We start from the raw sequence: 22790 nt of genomic DNA on the forward strand, positions 1-22790 counted from the left end.
ATTGTACCACCACTCAGCCAATGGGATCCATACTAACCAATCTCTAGGTCTGTCACCAGTGAAGCAATGCAAATAATTTTCAACCGTCTTGTTAACGGCCTCTATTTGCCCATTAATCTAGAGGTGATAGGCGGTACTAAGAGCCATTTGCACTCCCTACAATGAGAATAGCTCCTGCCAAAATTGACTGGTGAATGTGCTATCTCTGTCTGAGATAATGGACAAAGGCAAGCTATGTAACTCGAGTATGTTCTTTAGGAACAAGTCAGCCACCACCTTAGCTGTGTAGGGATGCTTCAGGAGCACTAAGTGGCTGTATTTAGTCAGTCAATCCACCACAACCCAGAGGCAATCAAACCTATGTGAATTGGATAAACCATCAATTAAATCCATGGTTATGTGGGTCCAAGGCTAGGTGGGTATGGGAAGAGGCTGCAGTAAGCCGCTAGGTAGCGTGCTATCCACCTTGACCCTTTGGCACATATCACAAGCCCTTATGGATTTCTTGAGACTTGTTTTTAATCCATGCTAATAGAAGTCCCTCCTCAACCGATGGATGGTCTTGTCATACCCTAAATGTCCCCCTCAGGGGCTGCTGTGTGTCAGCTCCATGAGTTTTCTCTTGAACTTCTCATCATTAGGGATGTATAGCTTGTTTTTGTAGAGGAGTAACCCTTCCCTTATGGTATATTTCGACCCCAATTTGTCCTCTGAGTACGGCTGTAAGAGCTCCTTGAGGTGTGCATCCATGTAATAGACAGATTTTAGCTCTCCCATCCAATCTATTGTGGGGAAGGAGATTAGCATTAGGGTCCCTTCTTGTTCCTTCCCCTTCCGTGACAAGGCATCTGCTACCCTATTTTCTTATCCCTTCTTACATTCTACCACAAAGTCATAACCAAGCAACTTAGTGATCCATCTTTGCTACATAGGCGTACCTATTTTCTGGTCCAAGAGATGTTTTAGACTTTGTTGATCAGTCCGGACTACAAAAGTCTGCCCCAATAGGTAGGGTCTCCACTTAAAGACAACTGAGACGAGAGCAGACAATTCTTTTTCATACATGGACATCCCAAGGGCACATCCCTTCAAAGCTTGGCTGAAAAAGGCAATAGGTGTGCCCTATTGCATAAGGACCACACCTATGGTTGTCTCGGATGCATCACACTCAATGGTGAAAGGTGTGCTGAAATCCGGTAGCACTAGGATGGGTGGTTGAGTTACCGTCTCTTTCAGCTTATGAAAAGCCACCTTAGCTTCCTCACTCCACTAAAATCCATCTTTTTTAAGCATTCTAGTCAGTGGGGCAACAATCCCTCCTTATACACTAATGAATCTACAATAGTACCCCGTTAGCCCCAAAAATCCTCGTAAGGCCTTTAGGGAATTGGGTAGGGGCCACTCCACCATGGCCTGAAGCTTCTCAGGATCAGCTCTCACTCCTTGGGTTGAGATCAAGTGTCTAAGATAAGCCACCTCCTTGCACCAAAATGAGCACTTGGACTATTTTGCATAGAGTCGGTGCTGCCTAAGGGTCTCCAAGGCAATATGTAGGTGCTTAAGGTGTTCCCTTTCTGTTGACTATACACAAGGATATCATCAAAGAAAACAAGAATAAATTTTCTTAAGTAAGGATGAAATACCTCATTTATTAAACTTTGGAAGGTAGAGGGGGTGTTAGTCAGCCCAAATGGCATTACTAAGAGCTCATAGTATCCCTCATGAGTTCTAAAGGCTGTTTTGGGCACGTCATCAGGCCTTACCCGGATTTGGTGGTACTTGGATATCAAATCCAGCTTAGAAAATCACCGACCCTTGCAACTTGTCCATCAACTCCTCCACCACAATGATAGGAAATTTATCCTTAATTGTAACGTTGTTTAGCCCCCTATAGTCTACACATAGCCTCCATGTGCCATCTATTTTATGAACCAGCAACACCAGAGAAGAGTATGGGCTTTGGCTGGGTTGTATGACCCCAAATGCCAGTACTTCCTTCACTATTTTTTCAATCTCATCCTTTTGGTAATATGGATAGCGGTAGGGTCTTATGGAAATGGGCTTGGTGTTGGGTATTAGGTTTACGGAATGGTCATGGGTTCTAGGTAGGGTTAGCCCTTTTGGTTCAGAAAAAACTTCTTTAAACTACTCAATAAGGGTCATTACGGGTTTGGGTACCACACCTTCAGTTTGTTGCACTTGTGGTTTAGGGGTCTCCATTAACTGTAAAATTAGCCCGTTAGACTCAAGTTTATTGGACCTGTTTAAAGGCCCATTTTCTATCAACTAGACAGCTGCCAAACCTTGTAGCTCTACCTCACTTCCCTTATACAAAAATTGCATCAAGAGTTTCTCAAAGTCCCACAACACTAACCTCAGCTCCCTGAGCCATTTAATTCCAAGTACCATGTCAAAACCAGCTAACACAAGTACCTACACTTCCACACTGAAGGTCGTTCATTGAATAAAAACCTTTACATCACTGCACTTGCCCTCACTGGGAATAATTTCTCCACTTGCTACTTTAACTTTGACTGTTTCTTTGTTATCCACAGCTAATCTTGTTGTTTGGCTGGATCCAGAAAGTTGTGTGTTGAGCCCGTATCAATCAAGATCGTCATCCAACTGTTCCCAATCTACCCCTTTACCCCCATGGGCCATGGATTAAGGGAGCCTGTTATATCATGGAGTGAAGTCTCTGGGTTTAGTTGAGGTGCACATATATCCAGAGTAGATGTTTCTTCTATCTGGTCAAGTTGTTTGTCCTCCACGACCTCCTCAATGCCCTGTTCCAGCAACACATCTTCCAGTAGGTACAACTTAGGAGTTTTGCATTTATGTCTGGGGCTCCATTTAGCATCACAATGGTAGCATAGTCCCTTCTCCTTCCTTTCTTTCATTTGGTTTTGATTAATCTTTTGGATTGGCAAGTTCGGATTCTGGTTGGTTTTGTGGTTTCCTGTGGAATGGTGAGAAGGAGTTTTGAGGATACTTGGTTCAAGTGAGTAGGCCGAAGGGTTTGAAAAGGTTCTAGGCCCTTTTTTTGGTTAAATTTATGTTTTCTTCCTGGAGTTTATCTAAGCTATAAGTTGAAGATAGGTCCATAGGATTGAACATCCTCACAATAATTCTTATATCATCCATGAGGCCACTTAGGAAACAACTAAGTTTGTAAGAGTCTGAAAGGCCCCTCAGTCTATTGGCCAAAGTTTTGAACCTTGCCTTGTATACCTCAACATAGTGGGTTTGCCTTAATCTCGTGAGGGATTCCATGGGATCGTCATAAGCATTGAGCCCAAATCTCATTAGTAATGCGTTAATAAATGCTTCCCAACTAGAAATCTATCCATTTTCTTCCATCCCTTGAAACCATACCAGTGCTTTTCCCTCAATGTGAAATGATGCTAATTTTATCCTGTGCTGTGGAAGTGTATTATGGAATGAGAAAAACTTATTTACCTTGTAAATCCACCCTGCAGGATCCTCCCCATTCAATACAGGAAAGTCTAGGTGCACTATCCTAGTTTGAACCTCACCCATAGGTTGCTGTAGTAGGTGTTGTTGCTGTTGTTGTGGGATTTGTTAATGCTGTTGGCCGGGATTCTCTTGCAAATGGGCATCAGAAAATGATTCTCGGGGACTGCCATGAGAGTTCCTTTTCTGTAACTCTCCTGTCATGATAGCAAGTTGCAGTACCATTACTTCCATTTGTGTCTTAATACTTGTCATTTCAGTCTCAAAATGAAACATTGGGATTCCGTGGACTTTTTGAGAGTCAGTAGACTATTTTAGGGTAGTGAGCCCATCCTGGAGTTGGTTTAGTCTAGTTAATTCTGCAATAAGTTGAAATCTGAGGCACAGAACCTTGTCACTGGATACCACTTGTAACAACCCCAAGCAATAAATGGGAAATACACAGGGAAATTGCTCTTTTTGAGGGGAGCTCCTCTAGAATATATATATATAGAGAGAAAGAGAGAGAGAGAGAGAGGAAACTAGGGTTTTTTTATATTACTTTTCAGATGATGCACTACAGCTCTAGCGGTGCCTTATATAAGGTCACCATCCTTACATTCTGAGAAAGAAAAGGCCATGGGCCGACTCACTGGACTCAACTTAACATGAAAAGTCTAAATAAAAGACATGCAAATAATAAAAGACATGGACTCAAAATTAACTTAGACTCAAGCCCAAACATAGACCCTTAACCATATGCTCTGCTGGACTCTAAGTAACCCGTGACAAGGCCTAAGCCGGACCCAAATCACTTAACATAGCAAGTAAGTTGATCGAAGCTTCCTCCCTTCAGATTCACTTTGCCCCTTCACTTTCTGAGTTAGGGTTTCTGCCTCTTCACTCTCTCCTTCGGTAAGCCACTCTCTGCCGACGCTCCTCTTCCTTCTTTAATGGCCCTCATCGGCGATTGTGTTACATTGAATTTTGACTGTGAAAACCTACAAAAAAACGAAGTTTTGAGGTGAAGAACTAGATAGGGGTCTGGGTTAGAGGAAGAAAAAAGGGGCAACGGGTAGAAATTGCAAAGAACACCATTGGAGAGAAGGGAAATGTTTTTGTCTTCTCCTTTATATATTTTCCTAAATTAGAGAATATATTTTTGTGATTTTTTTGGGGGACTGGACGGTGCTATAAATTTATCAGAAGTTCATGACCGTTCAAACTTCAAATGGTGCCTGAAGTATATCCTATGGTCAATGCAATTTTTTTCCCCTTTTATAGTTAGGGTTGTGTTTTGAGTTTACTTATTTTTTCCAATATATGTAATTTATTCATTTAATGTCTATCCCGAAACGGTATACTGAAACTTATCGGTATTGAAATATTTTGTTCTAATGCCTCAACTAGAACAATTACTGGAAAGGATTTCAAAACTTTGATTACTGCATTAAATTTTCAAAATCAGGTCCTCAAAAGCATTGTTGTGTTAGATGTCAAAAGATAAACACTCAAAGGGACATCGCCATACCATACCTCTCATCACCTATAAACAGATTGACAAGTGCATCTTGTAATCTCTCCGGATTCTAAATTCTCAAAACTATTATCACTCATTTTAACTTAACCATCGAAGAGTTCTCAGAATTCTATACCCCAATCCGTGATATCCTTACAAGTTAATCGTATGACCGAAGATAAGAAGCAATTGCATCATCTGGGTTAAATGTTGATGAAACATGGTAGAGTAGTCACAACATGATAGAGTTGTCTAGTGATGCATAGACAACGGTAAATGCACTTAGCAGTAGATTTTCTAAGTTGATGATTAGTTTAGGGAATCGGAGAAGCAAATCATTTTAGATTTTGGAGGCATATGGCATTGAGCTTGAGTGTTCAAACTCAAGTTGATATAAAGAATAAAGCGGAAGCAATATAGAGCCCCATTAAGAATTATAAAGCAATCACGCAATGGAGAGAAGTTTAAAGTTAGCATGTCTGATGATGGTGTGTTGAGGATTAAAAGTAAACTTTGGCTAATTCAGAAACAAAAGAGTGAGAATTTTTAAAAATCCCTTCTCGTTACAAGGGAAACTTGGAGAGTACAAAATGAAATTGGAAGTAAACAAATTCACATAACAATGTTTGCTTGTCAAAAAGTGAACTTGAGGTTTGCAACCAGTGAAGATGGAACCTCTCTTCCCTCTTTTTCACTGTTTTATTTTCTAACAGTTTTCCCTTCCTCCCTTCATTTTCAGCCTCCTCTGCCTCCTACCCTATTTTCGAGCTCGCCATTGAAGATCTCTGAACACATTTTTAGTTGAAACTCTGCCTGAAGCCGCTCTAGACTGGCTGCCATAGCCGCTAAGCATAGGCTCTGAAGGATTAGAATACCTGTCCCCCATCTTGTCTCTGTGGTCGTTCTGGCTTCTTTACGGTCGCCCTTTTCATCAGAGTCCTCTTCTGACATAGCATTGTAAAGGGTAGCATTCTTTCTGAATCTATCGAGTCAGGGTTTGTGGATAAGCTGTAACGAGAGATTTCGTAGCTGTACATATGTAAGAAGCAGATGGGAATGAGCATTTCCATTCCCATCTGCTTCTAGAGTGACTACCCAATTCCTCTCAAGCTTGTGAAATTGCTTCCTGAAGATAGTTGAAAGCTTTCTTATAATTTAAGAAGCCCATAAACCAGAAGTCAAAATTGTCCACCGTAACTATTTCCATGTACTTTTCTGAAGGTTTCTTCACATTCTCGCTTTGATTAACTCTCTCTATCTTCCTCAGTGGAATCAAGACCTGTACCAGATGGATATATTTTACTTTCAATATTAGCAAAAGAATGAGCCAGGGAGGGAGAGACAGAAGATTGAATGATTTTTTTATTTTTTTGCAATTTACCTTGTAATGGATCCTTTTCATGTCTCCATCTGGAGAGGAGATTTTCATTGATCTCTCACTGCAGAATGCAACCTTTTCCGTGGAGATAAATAGTTGGCCTGCAATAGGACCTGCTGTAGTCGATAAATAGCATTGGGAAACCTTCAGCAATTTCTCTCCTTCTTTTACACTGAAGAACCGCTTGAAGACTTTCTCCACACCACCTACTTTAAGAATTCTAGCCCCCAAGCTCAACTTCCCCTTCACAGTTTCAGAGATCTTGGGTCCATGTCTCACTGCAGATTCACACCAATTAAAAGAAATCAAATTTCTTGATCTTGTGTTATAAAGTAAAACCATCCTATTTATTCTGCCAATTTCTGATATATGCTGCTTTTCCTTCATCTTTCCACCAAACAAATGAAGCAAAATGAAATTTGAACAAAAAGACATAACCAAAACTGCTTACCATGCTCTCTAAATCCATGCACAAAACTATGTCCTTTTTTACCAATCTTGTTCTTCCTTTTAGAATCTGCAGCACCTGAGATAACAAGATTGCTTCATTATTAAAAACAACCTTAATTTTGACTTTTAGTTGATGGATTGAAAGAGAAATTATAGGCATACCCTCGAGTGATGGAATACGGTATTGACAAGCAGAATCAGTCAAGTATCTCTTAGGTGCCCTATCAACTCTGTATGCTGCTGAACGGATTGGCATTCCAGCGACAAGCTCTTGAAGAGAGAATTTCATGTTTGCCATGGTGCAAAAGTTCTGATTGGAATAGCTGGTTGTGTGCAGTAGGGATCTCAAATGAGGAAGAAATGCTTACTTAGGATGATCAAGTATTGTAGTTTGCAAAGGTATTTAAAGAGATGGGAAAATGCATGGTGGGTTAATTTCGTTGCATAAGTCAGCTATGGCTCATCCAGAAAAATAAAGGTGCATCCAAGCACTCTTTAAAGTTGGTCCTTAAAGAATATAAAGCATGTTTGATTGCTTTTAGAATATTAGACATTGTGAATTCCCCAATATATTAGAGAAAAGCTTGTTTTAGGTGTTTTAATTTAGAATGATTGTTCTTCTGCAAGAGTACTTCAACATTGCTCCTAACTAAATTGTCCTGATTAATGGGAAAACCTTTTCAATCGATCACACAATCGTGGCAAGCGTCATCTGTTGCCTCCTTTCTCCTATCCTGACTGTAAGAGGGTGGCCCTTGAAGCTTTCTGAGCTGGAATTTTAGCTTTATGATGCCATGCAGCCTCTTTGGTACCAAGTTAAGGTAAGATATATTATAGATCAAACTTCCCAACAAACAATAATAGACAGACAATATTATAAAGTACTGACGAATTGCCTTGGCTTTAGATGTTTGATAGAGGAATATGAACAAAAACCTTATCATAAGGTTTGCATGTAATAGGACAGCCACCCCATTTGCTGATCTGGAACACCACCAACCTTTGCAAATCCCATGTCAGCAATCAGTATTGTCCAATGAAAATGCAAGGTCGATTTCAACAAAAAATTGTAGGCACATCACAAAGTGTACCATACTTTTGCGTTTCTGGGAGAAAGAATTGCCGCCCATATCCACGTACTCCCTTTTACCTGCACATGCCAAGTTGTGTGGACTCTTTGCAAGTTGTTATAAAGGTGTTAATTGGGGCGGCAAAAATGTTTCTGGGTTTTTGCTAAGGATCTCAGCAAATGTTGAAAATGGCCTTAAGAAAACGTCACTTAACTCTAAGCAAGATCTTGTGTTGTTTCTTGTCGTGTGAACTGGTATTTAACGAAAAAAAGAAGAAAAAGAAAAAGAAATCTCAACAGTAAACACACAACATGTGAGAAGTTCTTTCCCCAATCCATTATTCTATAAATATGAGTCATATATAGTAGAAATTAATGGAAAAATAAGAGTAAGATGTAAGTCTCGTTTGGCTACATAAATTATCTCATCTAATCATATAATTAATTTCTCAAACTTTCACACAAAATACAATAAACAATTTAACTTTTTTAAATTTCAAAATAATTAAAATTATATTAAAAAATTATATTTTAATAATATTTTATTAAAATTTCTTCTCATTCTATCTCATCTGTAGTTTTTACTGCCCGTGCCTAAACCATTTGACTAGGGAAGCAGAATATATACTCACATGCTGGCCACCAAATAAAACCCAAACAAATAGGTTTCTAGATCTAGAAAGTTAAACAATCACGTGCGGTTGAAACTTAACTTGAGACTCCCGACCAGGTAACCAATTTAAGTATTAGTGTTAATAAAAAGTTATGGAATTTATTCCTTGAAAATATGAATTAAATATTGCACGTACTCTTTGATAGGAGAGTGTCAATACTGTTCTAAATAGAGTTGAAGGGATCGCTAGCCTAACCTGAAAGACAAGCATATATACTCCACCTATATATCAAGGCTTACGTCGATATAAACAATTAAATAGGCTAGAAGAACCCTTTGAAAAGTCCATGAAGTGATCGTGTGTTCTAGTCCTCAAGATCTTCCCGTAATTCTTGAACAGATCTTGACTTTAGGTACATATACTATCATGACTGCGATTTAAATACATCTTTTTGTTTAAAGATCTCCTCAAATCTCCAAGGGTAGCTAGCTCACATTCCACCCTTCAATTTACCTTTCAGGCTGGGCTCGATCCTAGCCCATCATAAGATTAATGGTCATCTTTTAATGGTAAACATGCATATGCTTCTTCCATTAGCATCAGCAGTTTAGGACGCATAATGTTTTACAGAGAACATCGAGTATGTTAGGGTAAGATCGGTGGAGACAACTATCCCCAATGCAACACTACATGACTGATCCTCTATATAGTAACTGTATTGTTGAGATCTCACTTCGGATCGGGTTTGAGTTTATGAACCGGACTCAGTTCCTTCGACCCATTGTGCAAGTGAGTCCTTAACTTACTTACTTGGGTCTAATCCAACATATGTCTAATATAAAAAAATCTATTCACCATTTTATGATGTAGTATTAGATGATAAGTTCATAAATTAAATATAATAAATAATTTTTAATTATCTAATACTACATCAGATCATAAAAAGATAATAAAAATTAAAATGATGAATAATATTACTCATCTGATACATCAATTACACGGACTTGCCATGTTTGACAAAGAGTTGCCGGGAAAAGAAGGTTGTTTCCATTTATATTAAATGTGGAGTAGAAATTGGTTAGTGGTTGGTGGTGGGTGTGTCACACTTTATTATGCATTTGTCAAAGTCTAAGTCAGGAAAATTATATTACTCGTGAATTTAGAATGTAAGCAAAAGTAGGCGCCATTCTTGACATTGGCAAGGAGAAAATAGGTTTTATTCATATTATAGAGGCATTCGAGGAGAATATATATGCACTAATAAAAGGTCAACAAGTGTCATTGTATCTTGGGCCCCACAACACGAGCAATCATGTCGCAATTTTTATCATTAAAGTAGGATTGGATGAATGAATGTAATACACTATATATATATATATATATATATTTTCAGATGCTTGAATTTGTCGATCGTGGTAATGTTCCTTTCAGATTGTGGGTGGTTTGGAATGAATAATATCTCAATTCATTTAATTTTATTACATTCTATTATTATAATTTTTTTAAAATTTTTTTACACAAAATATAATAAATAATTTAATTTTTTTAAATTTCAAATCAACTTTTTTAAATTTTAAAATAATAATAATATTAAAATATAATATTTTAATAATATTTTATTCAATTTTCTACTTTTATTTAAAATTATTTTATATTATCTCACTGTCCAAACAACCTGGTCTCTCAAATTTCAACGGCTGCGAAAAACCAATTTCTAACTTTGCTCTGGTCAATCTTTATCCTAATAATATAAATAAGAGTGTTTTGATTAAATGTTTTATCTAAGAAAAGAAAACGGGAAAAAGTTAATAGCTTATTTATCTAAAATAAGAAAATATAATGTTAAATAAAGGCAAAGAATCAAGATAAAAGAAATTAAACTTTAATAAAATATGAATATTAGTCTGCATCGATATTGAATTATTTATTTACTCTCTATATAATAATAAAATATTATTAATTTAACAATTTTTAAATTTTTATTTTTATCGCATTTTATAGTTCTACTAATTAAAATATTAATAATTCTATTCTAATTAAATTAATAATTAATATTATATATTGAGTGTTTTAAGTATTTTATTAGTTAAATTTACTTAAAATTGAATTTTATAATAAAAATACTCTAAAACGTTTTTTTGTTCTAAAGAGTTAAGTAATTTAATTTTTTTTATTTAAAAAAATTGAACTAAAAAGAAAGGAAAATGAGTACATGATCAAAACAAAAAATATATATATATGAAAAATAGACGTCAATTTATGTGTGCTACGGGACTATTAAGGGCCTTTTGATAAAACGGAATCTATTATTAAATTCTACAAGAGAGCTATACGTCAAATGGTCAATAATCTTTTGATAAAACAAGACTTAACAGACTTTACAGAAAAATAATAAAAGTTAACGAAAAAAAAATAAAAATTACTATTTAGAGTTAGATAGCCATTTATTATAATAGAATAGATATATATATTCGATCAAAACTCTCAAATATTGTAGAGTTAAATCTTTGATGTATCTATATTTTTGCTTGAAAAGGATCCGAAATGGAAAAAGGATCCAAAAGTCAACATTCAGCAGCCTGAAAATTGAGCAGGACACGACACAAATTATCATAGCAATGTCAACAATGTATAAAAGTTCTCCCACTAACGACGACTCGCACTCGGTACCATACCATGCATCAAAAACATTATAAAAGCAAAGTAGTAATCAAGCAGACGTTTTCAAAAACCCTCCCAACCTTCTAGCTCTAGCCCAAGCAGCCATGGTGGAGAGGGATCAAGCCAGACCTCTAGCCCCAGCAACGGACCGCTGGAGCAGCGACAATGATGAGGCTGCCTTACACATTCAGAAACTCCGTCGCAAAAGGTGCGTCAAGTGGTGCGGCTGCGTGGCAGCCCTCTTGCTAATTCAAGCCGTGGTGATCTTGATTCTTATATTCACGGTTTTTCGCGTTAAGGATCCGGTCATTAAAATGAACGGGATCACAGTCACCAAGCTCGAGCTAATCAACGGCACGATTCCTAAACCTGGCACGAACATGTCTTTAACAGCAGATATTTCCGTGAAAAATCCCAACGTCGCGTCTTTCAAATACAAGAACACCACCACAGCTTTGTTTTACCATGGCAAGGTGGTCGGCGAGGCACGAGGGCCACCCGGCCAGGCCAAGCCAAGGCGAACCTCGAGGATGAATATCACGGTGGATATTATCACCGATCAGCTTTTGTCCAATCCGAACTTGGCAGCTGATGTGAAGTCAGAGCTGTTGTCAATGAGTAGCTATTCAAGAATACCAGGGAGAGTGAAAATGATGGGTATTATCAAGAAACATGTGGTTGTGAAGATGAATTGTACTTTGACGGTTAATATCACAAGCCAGGCAATACAAAGTCAGAAGTGCAAGCGGAAGGTTAGCCTTTAGATCAATTATAGATCGAGTAGATTATTTGTAACTTAATACATGTGGTTATATAAATTAGCTAGCTAAATGGATGGTACTGTTATTTGTAGTGGATATTTACCTCATGATCTATTCATATATCTTTTGCGAATCACGAATAATATCAGTATATTGTATTTATATATAATATATATGTGTGTGTGTGTGTGTGTGTGTGTGTGTGTATGCCATTCATGAATTATGAAGATATAGCAGCAACATGAAGGCCTTAGGGGTAGCTGCCTCTACCCCACTAACGACTACTCGCACTTAGGGGTGGCTGCCTCTCATACAAAAACCTTACTGCAGTGACTGCAGTGCTAAAAAAGAGAGTAAACAAATGAAAAGGGCAATAAACCGTGAGTTTGGGGTCATATTCAGCTGAGCTAAGGAGAAGACCGCAAAAGATAGACTGCTTTGATCCAATAAGTGGATTGATTGGTTGAAATTAACTTGAAACTATAGCTAGGAAAAAAAATTTTGTAATTATTTGTTTGGGTGCATTCACATCATGAGAACTCTACTTCCACTACCTCCAATATGTAAGCAAAAACATGGTGGATTAACAAAAGACGAAAAAACTCGATCTTTGGTGGGCACCTAATGAACACTGATGATTCATGTACTGGGACTTGAGGCTCAGACGTTGGTGGGAATGGGTGTGATGAGATGCATTTTGGAGCGTTAAGGTTAGGGAGTCCGTACGTTGGTACCACACGTGTGGCTAGTGGAGTTGCGGATTCATGACCGCGTGTGGAACTCATGTGCAACATGGGTGCTGTCTATCCATTGATGAGACGGGAAAGTAACCAAAGTTTTGAATACCATTTCGGTAATCATTTCGGTTAAGATATTGGAATAAAAGATTTTGGTATCGGTATATTTCGGCGTATCGTTTTGGAATTAATTATATATTATATATAAATATTTATATGTATATATAAACTAACAACTAATAAAATAAATACATACATATATATATATGTAAGTGTGTATTATGTATATGTGTATATATATAGAAGAATTGAATATTTATAAAATGAATATATGTTGAAAAAAATCACAAACTTGAGTTAAGACACAAAAATAAAGAAAAAAATAAAATAATAGATAAATTATTAAAAATAATGATATTTAAAAAAATAGAGAATGAGGGGACATATTTAAAATTATAAAAAAAATTAAAAAAAATATAAATATATTTATATTTTAGAATTAATTAAATACCATTTAGATTTAAAATTTACAAAATTGTCATCTAAGTATAAGAAAATTACAAAAACAGTCCGAAGCGGAATGCAGACCGAAATGCTCAATTTTGGCCGAAATAGTTGAAATTTGACCAGAATGACTGAAACGGGATCGGAATGACCTGAAGTTGAAGCGAAACGGAACAAGGTGATAGAGTGGTATATTTCGGCGTATCGTTTTGGAATTAATTATATATTATATATAAATATTTATATGTATATATAAACTAACAACTAATAAAATAAATACATACATACATATATGTAAGTGTGTATCATGTATATGTGTATATATATAGAAGAATTGAATATTTATAAAATGAATATATGTTGAAAAAAATCACAAACTTGAGTTAAGACACAAAAATAAAGAAAAAAATAAAATAATAGATAAATTATTAAAAATAATGATATTTAAAAAAATAGAGAATGAGGGGACATATTTAAAATTATAAAAAAAATTAAAAAAATATATAAATATATTTATATTTTAGAATTAATTAAATACCATTTAGATTTAAAATTTACAAAATTGTCATCTAAGTATGAGAAAATTACAAAAACAGTCCGAAGCGGAATGGAGACCGAAATGCTCAATTTTGGCCGAAACAGTCGAAATTTGACCAGAATGACTGAAACGGGATTGGAATGACCGGAAGTTGAAGCGAAACGGAACAAGGTGATAGAGTGTATTGGACACTACACCGGAATGGTAAATTCTGGCTATTTCGGCCTGAACATAACGGAATTCAAAACCTTGAAGGAACCTAATTGATGGTATAGATAGCAGTGAGGCCCGTTGCTTCACTCCAAGACATTGAGGGAGCTAGAGATGTAGATATGAGAAGAGAGCAATCGAACGGTGTCCAAAATATGACGATGTTTACATTCTGCACAACCATTCAGTTTAGATGTAAGGGCACAATCGGTGAGAGACAGTACCATTTTGTTGTAAAAAATAAGGATTTCTCGTTGTATTCCATGGTATTGTCTGAACTAAAAATCTTGATGATACGAGAAAATTAAGTTTGTACTATGTTGTGAAAGTTTTTATAGACTTTAGAAAATTTAGATCGATGCTGTAATAAATATATTTATGTAAAATGAGAATATTCATCAATAAAAACAACAAAATAACAAGATCTTCTCTTAGTGGGAATGGGTAAGGGTCCCCATATATCATAATGAACAAGGTCAAAATATGTAGAAAAAAATGACTCACTTTATATTAAATGGTAAATGAGTTTGTTTCCCTAAGTGACAAAGAATACAATCAAATTTATGGAAATCAATTGAACCAAATGACTACTAGAAGCTAAGAAGTAGAGACAAGGAAAACTAGCATGACCAATATGAGAATGCCACAGGGCTTGAGATAGTGGTGAGAACAACTAATGAGATAGAGATTGTGGGAGGAAGGTGTAAGTAAGAAAGTTCAAATAGACGTCCAATCTTACGACCGACTCCCAAAAGCTGACCCGTTTGTAAGTCCTACATATCACAACCCTGGTTAGTGAATATAACCTCAAGACCTAGTTCACACAGTTGACCAATAGAGAGAAGGTCAAAAGTAGATTTCAATATTAAATATATGTTTGCTATAGGCTTAGTGGAAGATAAAATGGACCCAATATGAGTGATAGGCATGTGAGAACCATCAGTAATGTAAATAACAGGTTTGGAAGTAAACACGATTTTATTGGAGAGCAATTATGAATCAGGTGTCATGTGGTTGCAATAAGCAAAATCTAGAGACATATTTGGGGTGATAGATAAGGCAATAGAAGAGCCGGACAGAACCTGGTGGATTAAGGTCTCAACATCAACTGCGGTAAGATGAGTAGGCTAAGATGTACTCTTAAATGCCAAAAAAAGACTAAAAAACAGAGGATGTAGAGGAAGTGGTAGCAACTATCTGGTGGACTAGATCATGAGACTTGTTCTTGTTTTGTAACTTACGACAATCACTAACTTGATGACTATGATGCCGCAATATATGCAAAAGAGTGATAGAGAGGAGGATTGTGATTATGACAAGTGTTTGGAACGGCGAAGGAGTGGCAAGCTCCATATCAAGAGTAGGGGTGGGTGGCGGGGCCCCAACTCCCATCCATCCACCCAACCCCCCCCCCCCCCCCCCCCCCCCCCCCCAAACCCCACCTCCTAGTCTGGTCCCTAGCTGTCATAATCCCATGAACACCTATCCATTCTCCCATTTTTTTCATCTTTTTCAATATTACTTTTTGGTAGATTATAGGGGTGATATCCACATGTGCGAGGGCTAGGTAAACCCTTCCTTGCACCCCGTATCTACATCTACGGGAGGTAGTATTTCCACCTTCGCCCCCTGCCCACATCAATGGTATCGATGGCCCATTGGGTCCAAAAATCATTTTTAGAACCAAACTATTGTTTAATTTAAATTATAAATTAAAATTTGTAAATATAACCATAATTTTAAAACTAATAAAATAGTTTTTAAATTTGTTAGACTTGTGTCTACAGGATTATATTTTCTTGACCTCGTAGACCAACCTTTATATAGAAGGTCAATACAATACACTAATCTTATTTAAACAATGTAGAATTCATTATAACAAATTGTAATATATACAATTTGTATAAATATATAAATATATATATATAAGGTGGCCAGCCAGCCCCCCACCCTATTTGAGGTACCAAATGCGGGGCTGGTGGCCTCACCACTCACATCTGGCGGCAGGGGTCCACCCCACCCATGTGAAAGGGGTGTGGGGCCTTGTTGCCCACCCTAGTTGATTGTCTCTTCATTTCTTGAGTCTTGTGCATGTTTTATCTCACAACACCATTTGCAAAGTTCTCAAGAATTGTGGTGGGGTAATGTTATATATATAGTTCTACAGGGTGTAATTCTCACGTACTCCCTTCTAAAAAAAAATGAAAAAAAAAAACTGAGGACCACCGTTAAAAAAAATAATTTTTTATATGAGTTTTAGATTTAGCTAATTTTTTAAAAAAGGGCATATGATGACGGCACACTCTTAAGGATTTCAAATATCATTTTCTTTGTAGTGAGTTGTGCTACTGCATAAACCAGTAAAAATTAGTAGTCATCCGGGCTTTCCTTGATTATTTTGCCTGTACCTCATTCAATTCCCTTTTGTAGTACTCATGACGCGCGATCATTATGCACATAATTAGTTCTATTTGAGAGTAACTTTACTTTCACGCTTCGATTACTTTAATATATTCAGTCTAGGGTAATGCTACATTCACAGAAGAAAGCATTCAAAATTAAAGTTCTTGCCAAACGTGCAATTTTTTTCAAAAAAAATATTTTTTAAACCCTTTATATATTTAAAAGAAAATCACAAATTTACTAAAAAAATATTTACTTAACTATTAAGTAAAAAAAATTATAATTAATGGGTTGTGTCAGTGACTTTCCTCGATAGGAATATCATTTCCCTTCTGTTTATATTGGATATTTGGTTTATAAAATAAAAGAAATGTGATCAACCAAACTCATAACCAAAATAAGTACAAATATTTTTAATTCTTTTAATAAAAAAATGGGGAATCATGTGAACGTTTGACTTAAATGAAATAATTAAATCTTCAGGCCAAGAAAATATAATAAGTAGAGAAAATGTAAGCATTGGACCATTGACTACAACTATACGGGACCTGAAGTGGTTATTTGTGGAGTATGAGGATTCTAGATGCTCAAGTGGTGCCAAAGTAGTCAAGCCATTCACATTGACTTAGAAATACTTCTAAGTATGTGTTTCTTCTCCTTGACATAAATATATATAGTTATATCTTAACATTGTCCGATCCCTCACTACTTATGTGGATTAGACTCTTAATACGTTGAAATATTTAGGCATAATTTAAATTCAGGATCATGTTTTTAAAATCATCACTTATTTTAAAAAAAAATTAAATTGATGTGAATAGATTAATGGAATTACTTCTGTTGTGTCTGAAAAATCTCAGAGTGAATTATAATGGGAATTGTCTTCTAGTTCCATTTTCCCCTATGTAATCAATATGTAATCGTTGAAAACTTGAAGCACGATGGCTGCTGACTGGTTTTAATGAAGTCAACCATCTTGCAAGGACTTTTCTAACATAGGCCAACTTGGTATTCAAAACAATAATGACAACAATACTAGTTTAGAAAAAAATCAACAACATATCTCAGTGCTATATACTCACCCCTTCATCCCAAAATGGTCGTGGATATTACTACCTACCTCCCTTGTTTCGCTTTTTAACTTTATTTCTTTTTATTAAGACGACAATATTTCATTAAAATTTATATTATGTATAATTCATAATATGCAGCGGCATATGGTTTATGAAATATAATAATGTCTTCATTTGTAATGAATGACCATACCAAAATAAGGGAGTTGTTAATGACGTGTTTTGTGCACCCAACCCGAGCTAGGACCTTTTTATCTGCAATCACAAAGACAAAGATGGGTTTTGTGGTGGTCTAAGAAGCCTCCGATGCCAAAGTTAATATTTCTTCTTAGAGAATTCTGGGAGAATCGAAGAGTTCATTCGTACATGGAGTTGGGCTTTTATACAAAGTATTGGGGGAACATCTCGTACTCTATTCAATGGGTTTGTGTCATGCCCACAGTTGCCAGACCACGATCTTTAATGTGGCATGACTTCCAAAGTGGCACCATTAATATGGTGTGGCTCCTCAAGTAGTGTCTTGATGGCAAGCAATCGGTGCGGTTACTTCCCATCTGTATCGTCATAGAATGAAGGGTTGTCTGTGTTCCCCATCCACTTATCGGTGTAGATCTTTAAATGCTAGGTACCACAAGAGGGTGTCATGGTCGGCTTGTCCTATTTGTGCCCCCCTTCCCTGAATGGTTTCTCGTGTGATGTATCCCCTTTCCTCTAATAGAGCTGGTGGAATGGGTTCTATTGATGGTTCCTAGCCCATAGGAAAGGAGTGATCCAGGCCAAGATGGGCTTTAGTGTCTTTTCCAAGCCCAACCCAGGGGCTGGGATGAGAATATCCCCTCTAATTATCCTGCCAATTCTTACCGAACGTGTACTATGGAAATTCTTCTATTTTCGAGGACGTTTCGGCCGCATGTCTCTGATTGGCTAACATGCGCTTGAGTGCACCTGGTTGGCTTCCCTAGTTTGGGTAATGACTGGCAGTTCTCCTTTAGCATCACTTCGTGCGGTGCGTATCAAGGGATCTGTAGTCAATCACTTTGCCTTACGCCACGAGTGTCAGTCCATGCTTAGGGAACTCAAATCAACGTGAATGCTTATTTAAGTCCAGCCCCCTTTTATTCTTAGTCTATTTGTCTTCATTCTCTCTCGGAGCCTTTAAATCCTGTCTTCTTGCTCTCCCGCCTCCTTGCTTTATTCTCCTTTCTGCTCCCTTCCAGCCAGCTCTTCCACTTTCTTCTATGCTGTCAAGAACGCTTCCTGTGCTACTCACCAATGATCAAGCACTACTCACCTGTCGAAGCCATTTAGGACTCCTGGCGGCATAGACCCCCAAGGTCCGTACTCAGTCCTAGCATTTTGAAGGGTATAACTGGAGGTCGGAGGTGTCTTTGATGACCTTGAGATGGCTGAGGGCATCCTACTTGTCCCTAAATCCATCATGTTCAAGGTCCCACTCCCACTCCTAGCCGGACACAGAAAAATCTCCAAGTCCAATCTTTGACCAGGGAAAATCATAGCTCTAGATAGGAAGCTGCAGCAGTTCCCATTCTACCTTAATAGGTTGTGGGTAAGGAGGAATTCTCGAGCAATGAAGTCTGGGTGGTCTATACTAGTCTCCTTTAGTGCTAGCTCCAAATGATACAACAACGTACTAGAATTCTCCACATGTTAGGGTACATCACATCCTAGACTGACCAGCCAAAAGGAGGTCGTAGACTGTTGGAGAATATGGCAGGGTACAGCGCCATCTTCGTAGTGTAACCCTCAGAATCCATGGCTCGTTAATGACCGGCGTATCCCTATGCGCCCCCTATCTCATCAGGACTATAAAATGCCTCTGAGCCTATCGTTGGAGGGGAAGGGGAAGAAGCCCCAGGCCGAGAAGTCTAGAGACAACACCTTTGATTCTACTCCACCTCCCCTTGTTAGGTAGTCTTACTGTGGCAGGCAACCACAGTAAGACTACCAGGACCATCTCCTCTGGTGTTCCTATCATCGTCTCTCGGCCAGGACCATCTCTAACCATTGTGGGGGTCGCCATATCCATCCCGCCATCTTCTACTCCCAATACTACATGCCTCTCGACCCTCGCCGAGCAATGCAGGCGCAATGGGCACATCCCATGGGTTCTAGATCATGCCCAGGATGGCTAAACTTCCCCAGCCCATCGTCCCCCCTCTGGTCTCCCAGGCTGTGTCATCTCCTACCCCACTAAGAAACACAGGGAGGACTGAGATCCTCTCTCAAGCAGAGGAGGAGCTTAAGCTGCAGTTCCACTGGGCTCTTTTGGAGCCTACTCCTAGGGAGTCTTAGGTCGTTTCCGCCACTTGAGATCGACATAGGGATGATTCCCTCCTTGAAAGCCGACAAGCACATTGTAGAAGGTGAGTTGTTCTTAGTTGTTGAGAAGCAGGCATAGATAGGCAAGGGTAAAGATGTCTTCAGTCTCAGGGAGGATAGGGTCTCCATCCCTGAGTCCCCCTTTGATTTCTCTCTTGAGCAAGAAGTTGCCTCGATGGAGGTGCCATTGGAGGTAGCCCTCTCAACTGAAGTTGGGGCCTCAAACGTCCTTCTAATGAGAGGGGGAGTGAGCTCAACACTGGATTTGGTGACCAAGAAGGTGGTCCTCAAGGTGGGCGAGGTTCCTACTGTCGTGCCTAAGGTGGAGGTTGTGGTGGTGGTAGTGGAGGTCAGGGAGGTTTCTACGATCTTGCCTAATACTAGGGTTGTAGTGGTAGTAGTGGAGATTGAGGCTGTAGTTAGAGTGTCGGGGACTGGTGATGTGGAGCAGTTAGCAGGCAAAGACTTAAAGCACGTGTCCAAGTAGGTGCTGACTAACAGCGTAATGGATAAGATGAAGGTTCCTGACAAGTTAGTGAGTGAAGGGGGCGCCGAAGACGTCAAAGTCCCTCAGGAGTATGCTTCTAGATTGGATCTTTGGGATGGTGCCAAGGGAGAGGCTGCCGAAGCACCCAAGGATGACACATCGAGCCATGTTGGGACCTCGTTTGGTCCTCTGCCTAAGGGGCGGTGTTGAGGCGCAAAGGATATCCCAGCGACGCTCCATGAGCCTAGCTGGGGTTCAAGAGGGCTCATGTTGAGCCCATCTAGAAGATGGCCAACAAGCTCAAGGCCTTTTTCTCTTGGGTAAGTTTTGGCATGCCTCTTATCCTTCTCTCTTTTCTCTTCTTTCATTATATTTTTTGACTTGTCTTGCTTCTATGACAAAGGGTGGAGCAACTGGCAACCCTTATCGTGGAAAATTGGGGAGCTCTAGAAGAAGATCACCTTGCTCTACTAGCAAAGGCCCAACCTTACGTCAAGTCTTGCCAAGTCAAAGGAGGAGACTGGGTAGTATCACCTTGAGGCTAAGCTCTTCGAGGAGGCGCAAGATAATCTATAGGGCTTGTTGGAATGGAAAAGGTTGACAAGCTAAAGGAGTGGGTCCAGGAGCTTCAAAAGGATAACTCAAGGGTGATGAAGCGGCACGATTCTGACACTCCGTCTTATGACTGACTTCAAAATAATTTTCTGACTCTCTCCAACTCCTTGAAGAGCAAGTAGACACCTCTCAAATCCTAAACCAAACAGATAAGGGACCTAGATGTCAAGGTAGCCCTAGTCCGGGCCACGATGCATACAAAGAAGCAGCAGGCAAAGGAGTTGAAAGCTAGGCTAGCCAAGATGGAACGTAAGTTGGCCTCCAGCGACTTCCTCGTCAAAGACCTAAAGTTGGACTTGGCCTACATCTAGGACATAGGCCCCCGCTATCCCAGAAGTTGTCATTTGTCAAGCTCGCCTGCAATCGAGCATGATCCTACGGCTATACGAAGGGCCCCACAAGGATGTGGGACCATGTTTTGGTGAACCCATAAGATGACCTGAGGTCCCTCTACCTGAAAACTTTCCCCATAGACTCTACAGCGTTGCAGTATGTGACCTTTATAGGCAAGGAGTTGATGCCGAATGACTTCATTTACAACCCTGTCGGTTGATATTGTGCTTTTAGTTTCCTTGTATTTTTATTCTTTGTGTAAAGAAATATTGTAAAGGAATTCTTTTTCTACATATGTATACTTCAGTTGTGCAATATATATACGTATGGCATTCACCTTTCGTCAGCAATCTTCCTCTGCCCTCTTCTCCTCGTTGCTTGTATGTAGGTTAATGCCTTTTATTTCTACTCCATGTTGCTTTCTTTTTTATTTTCTATGGATGTGTTCAAAAGTTAACTGACTTACCCCCACTTGTTCTCTATGCTTCTGTCTTTATCATGACCTTGTAGTGAGAGTGATAGGGTAGTTAAAAGCCACCTCTCAACTAAAAGGTCAAACAATCAAGAAACCAAACCCACGACTTTGCCACGAGAGAAATCGGGACTTGTCTTTTGTTTGAAAGAGGTGTGTGACCATGCTAAGACAAACCGAATAAGTTAGCATAGATAATCCAAACCATTAATACGGTATTTGCAATCCTTAATTGCTTGGTGAGGTCTGAGGCATTTTGTGACTTTGCCATGAGGAAGGTCGAGCAATCAAAAGGCAAGACCCGCCTGTTGACTCTCAACAAGAAGGTAAGTAATCAGGCAGCCAAGAGGCTGAACTTGCGCTTCGCTATGAGGAAGGTTAGGCAATCGAAAGCAATGTTTTGAATACCATACCTAATGTTGTACCGGTTAAGGTACTGGAACGAAATATTTTGGTACCGATACTGTTTCATGTACTGTTTCGGGATAGTCAATATATGAATAAATTATATATATAATATATTAATTATATTCTAAAATAATAATCTACATATGAATAAATTATGCATAAATACATATATATATATATATATATAAATTAAAAATAGACTGGTCTGAATTGGGGACAAAAAATGAGCTTGTAGTTTGAAGAAAAAATAAAAAAGAGTAAAGGCTGAAATACCGGCTAGTATGTAGCCCAATACAAGTTGAAATATTGGCCAGTATGGCCAATATTTGGACTGATACAAAACAAGTACAATTTTTGTACCAGACCAGTGGCCAGTACGACATATTTCGATCGTATCGACCGGTACGGTATGAAATTAAAAACACTGGTCAAAAGGCTAGACCCGCTTGTTGACTCTCAATGGGAAGTTAAATAGTCGAGCAACCAATGCTTCACCATGAGGGAGGTGGGGCAGTTGAAAGGTTGGACCCGCCTATTGACTCTTAATAGGAAAGTAAGGAATCTGGCAATCAAGAGTCTGGACCCGTGTTCGTCGTAAGGGAGGCCAAACAATCGAAAGGCTAGACCCACTGATTGACTCTCAACAATAAGGTAAATAGTCTAGCTGACAAAAGGCTAAACCCATATTTCTCCATGAGGGAGGTCGGACGGTCGAAAGGCTAGACTCACCTGTTGACTCTCAACAAAAAGGTAAGTAGTCGAGCA

The 22790-nt window shown here is 38.5% G+C and overlaps 2 protein-coding genes across 2 annotated transcripts; one reads left to right on the forward strand and one right to left on the reverse strand.

Moving 5' to 3' along the window:
• Positions 1 to 5493: 5493 nt before the first annotated feature.
• LOC122310580 (GEM-like protein 4) lies at positions 5494 to 7278 on the reverse strand. Its single transcript, XM_043124575.1, has 4 exons — positions 6963 to 7278; positions 6802 to 6876; positions 6354 to 6628; positions 5494 to 6251 (listed from the first exon to the last, which is right to left on the reverse strand). Exons 1-4 carry the CDS (start codon positions 7096 to 7098, stop codon positions 6078 to 6080), a joined length of 660 nt encoding a protein of 219 aa, XP_042980509.1. The 5' UTR covers positions 7099 to 7278; the 3' UTR covers positions 5494 to 6077.
• Positions 7279 to 11146: 3868 nt separating this feature from the next.
• Positions 11147 to 12067, forward strand: LOC122301767. Its single transcript, XM_043113152.1, has one exon. It carries the CDS (start codon positions 11249 to 11251, stop codon positions 11906 to 11908), a length of 660 nt encoding a protein of 219 aa, XP_042969086.1. The 5' UTR covers positions 11147 to 11248; the 3' UTR covers positions 11909 to 12067.
• Positions 12068 to 22790: the final 10723 nt, after the last annotated feature.

This window comes from Carya illinoinensis, chromosome 1 (genome assembly GCF_018687715.1).
Source record: "Carya illinoinensis cultivar Pawnee chromosome 1, C.illinoinensisPawnee_v1, whole genome shotgun sequence".
NCBI classification, from domain to species: domain Eukaryota; kingdom Viridiplantae; phylum Streptophyta; class Magnoliopsida; order Fagales; family Juglandaceae; genus Carya; species Carya illinoinensis.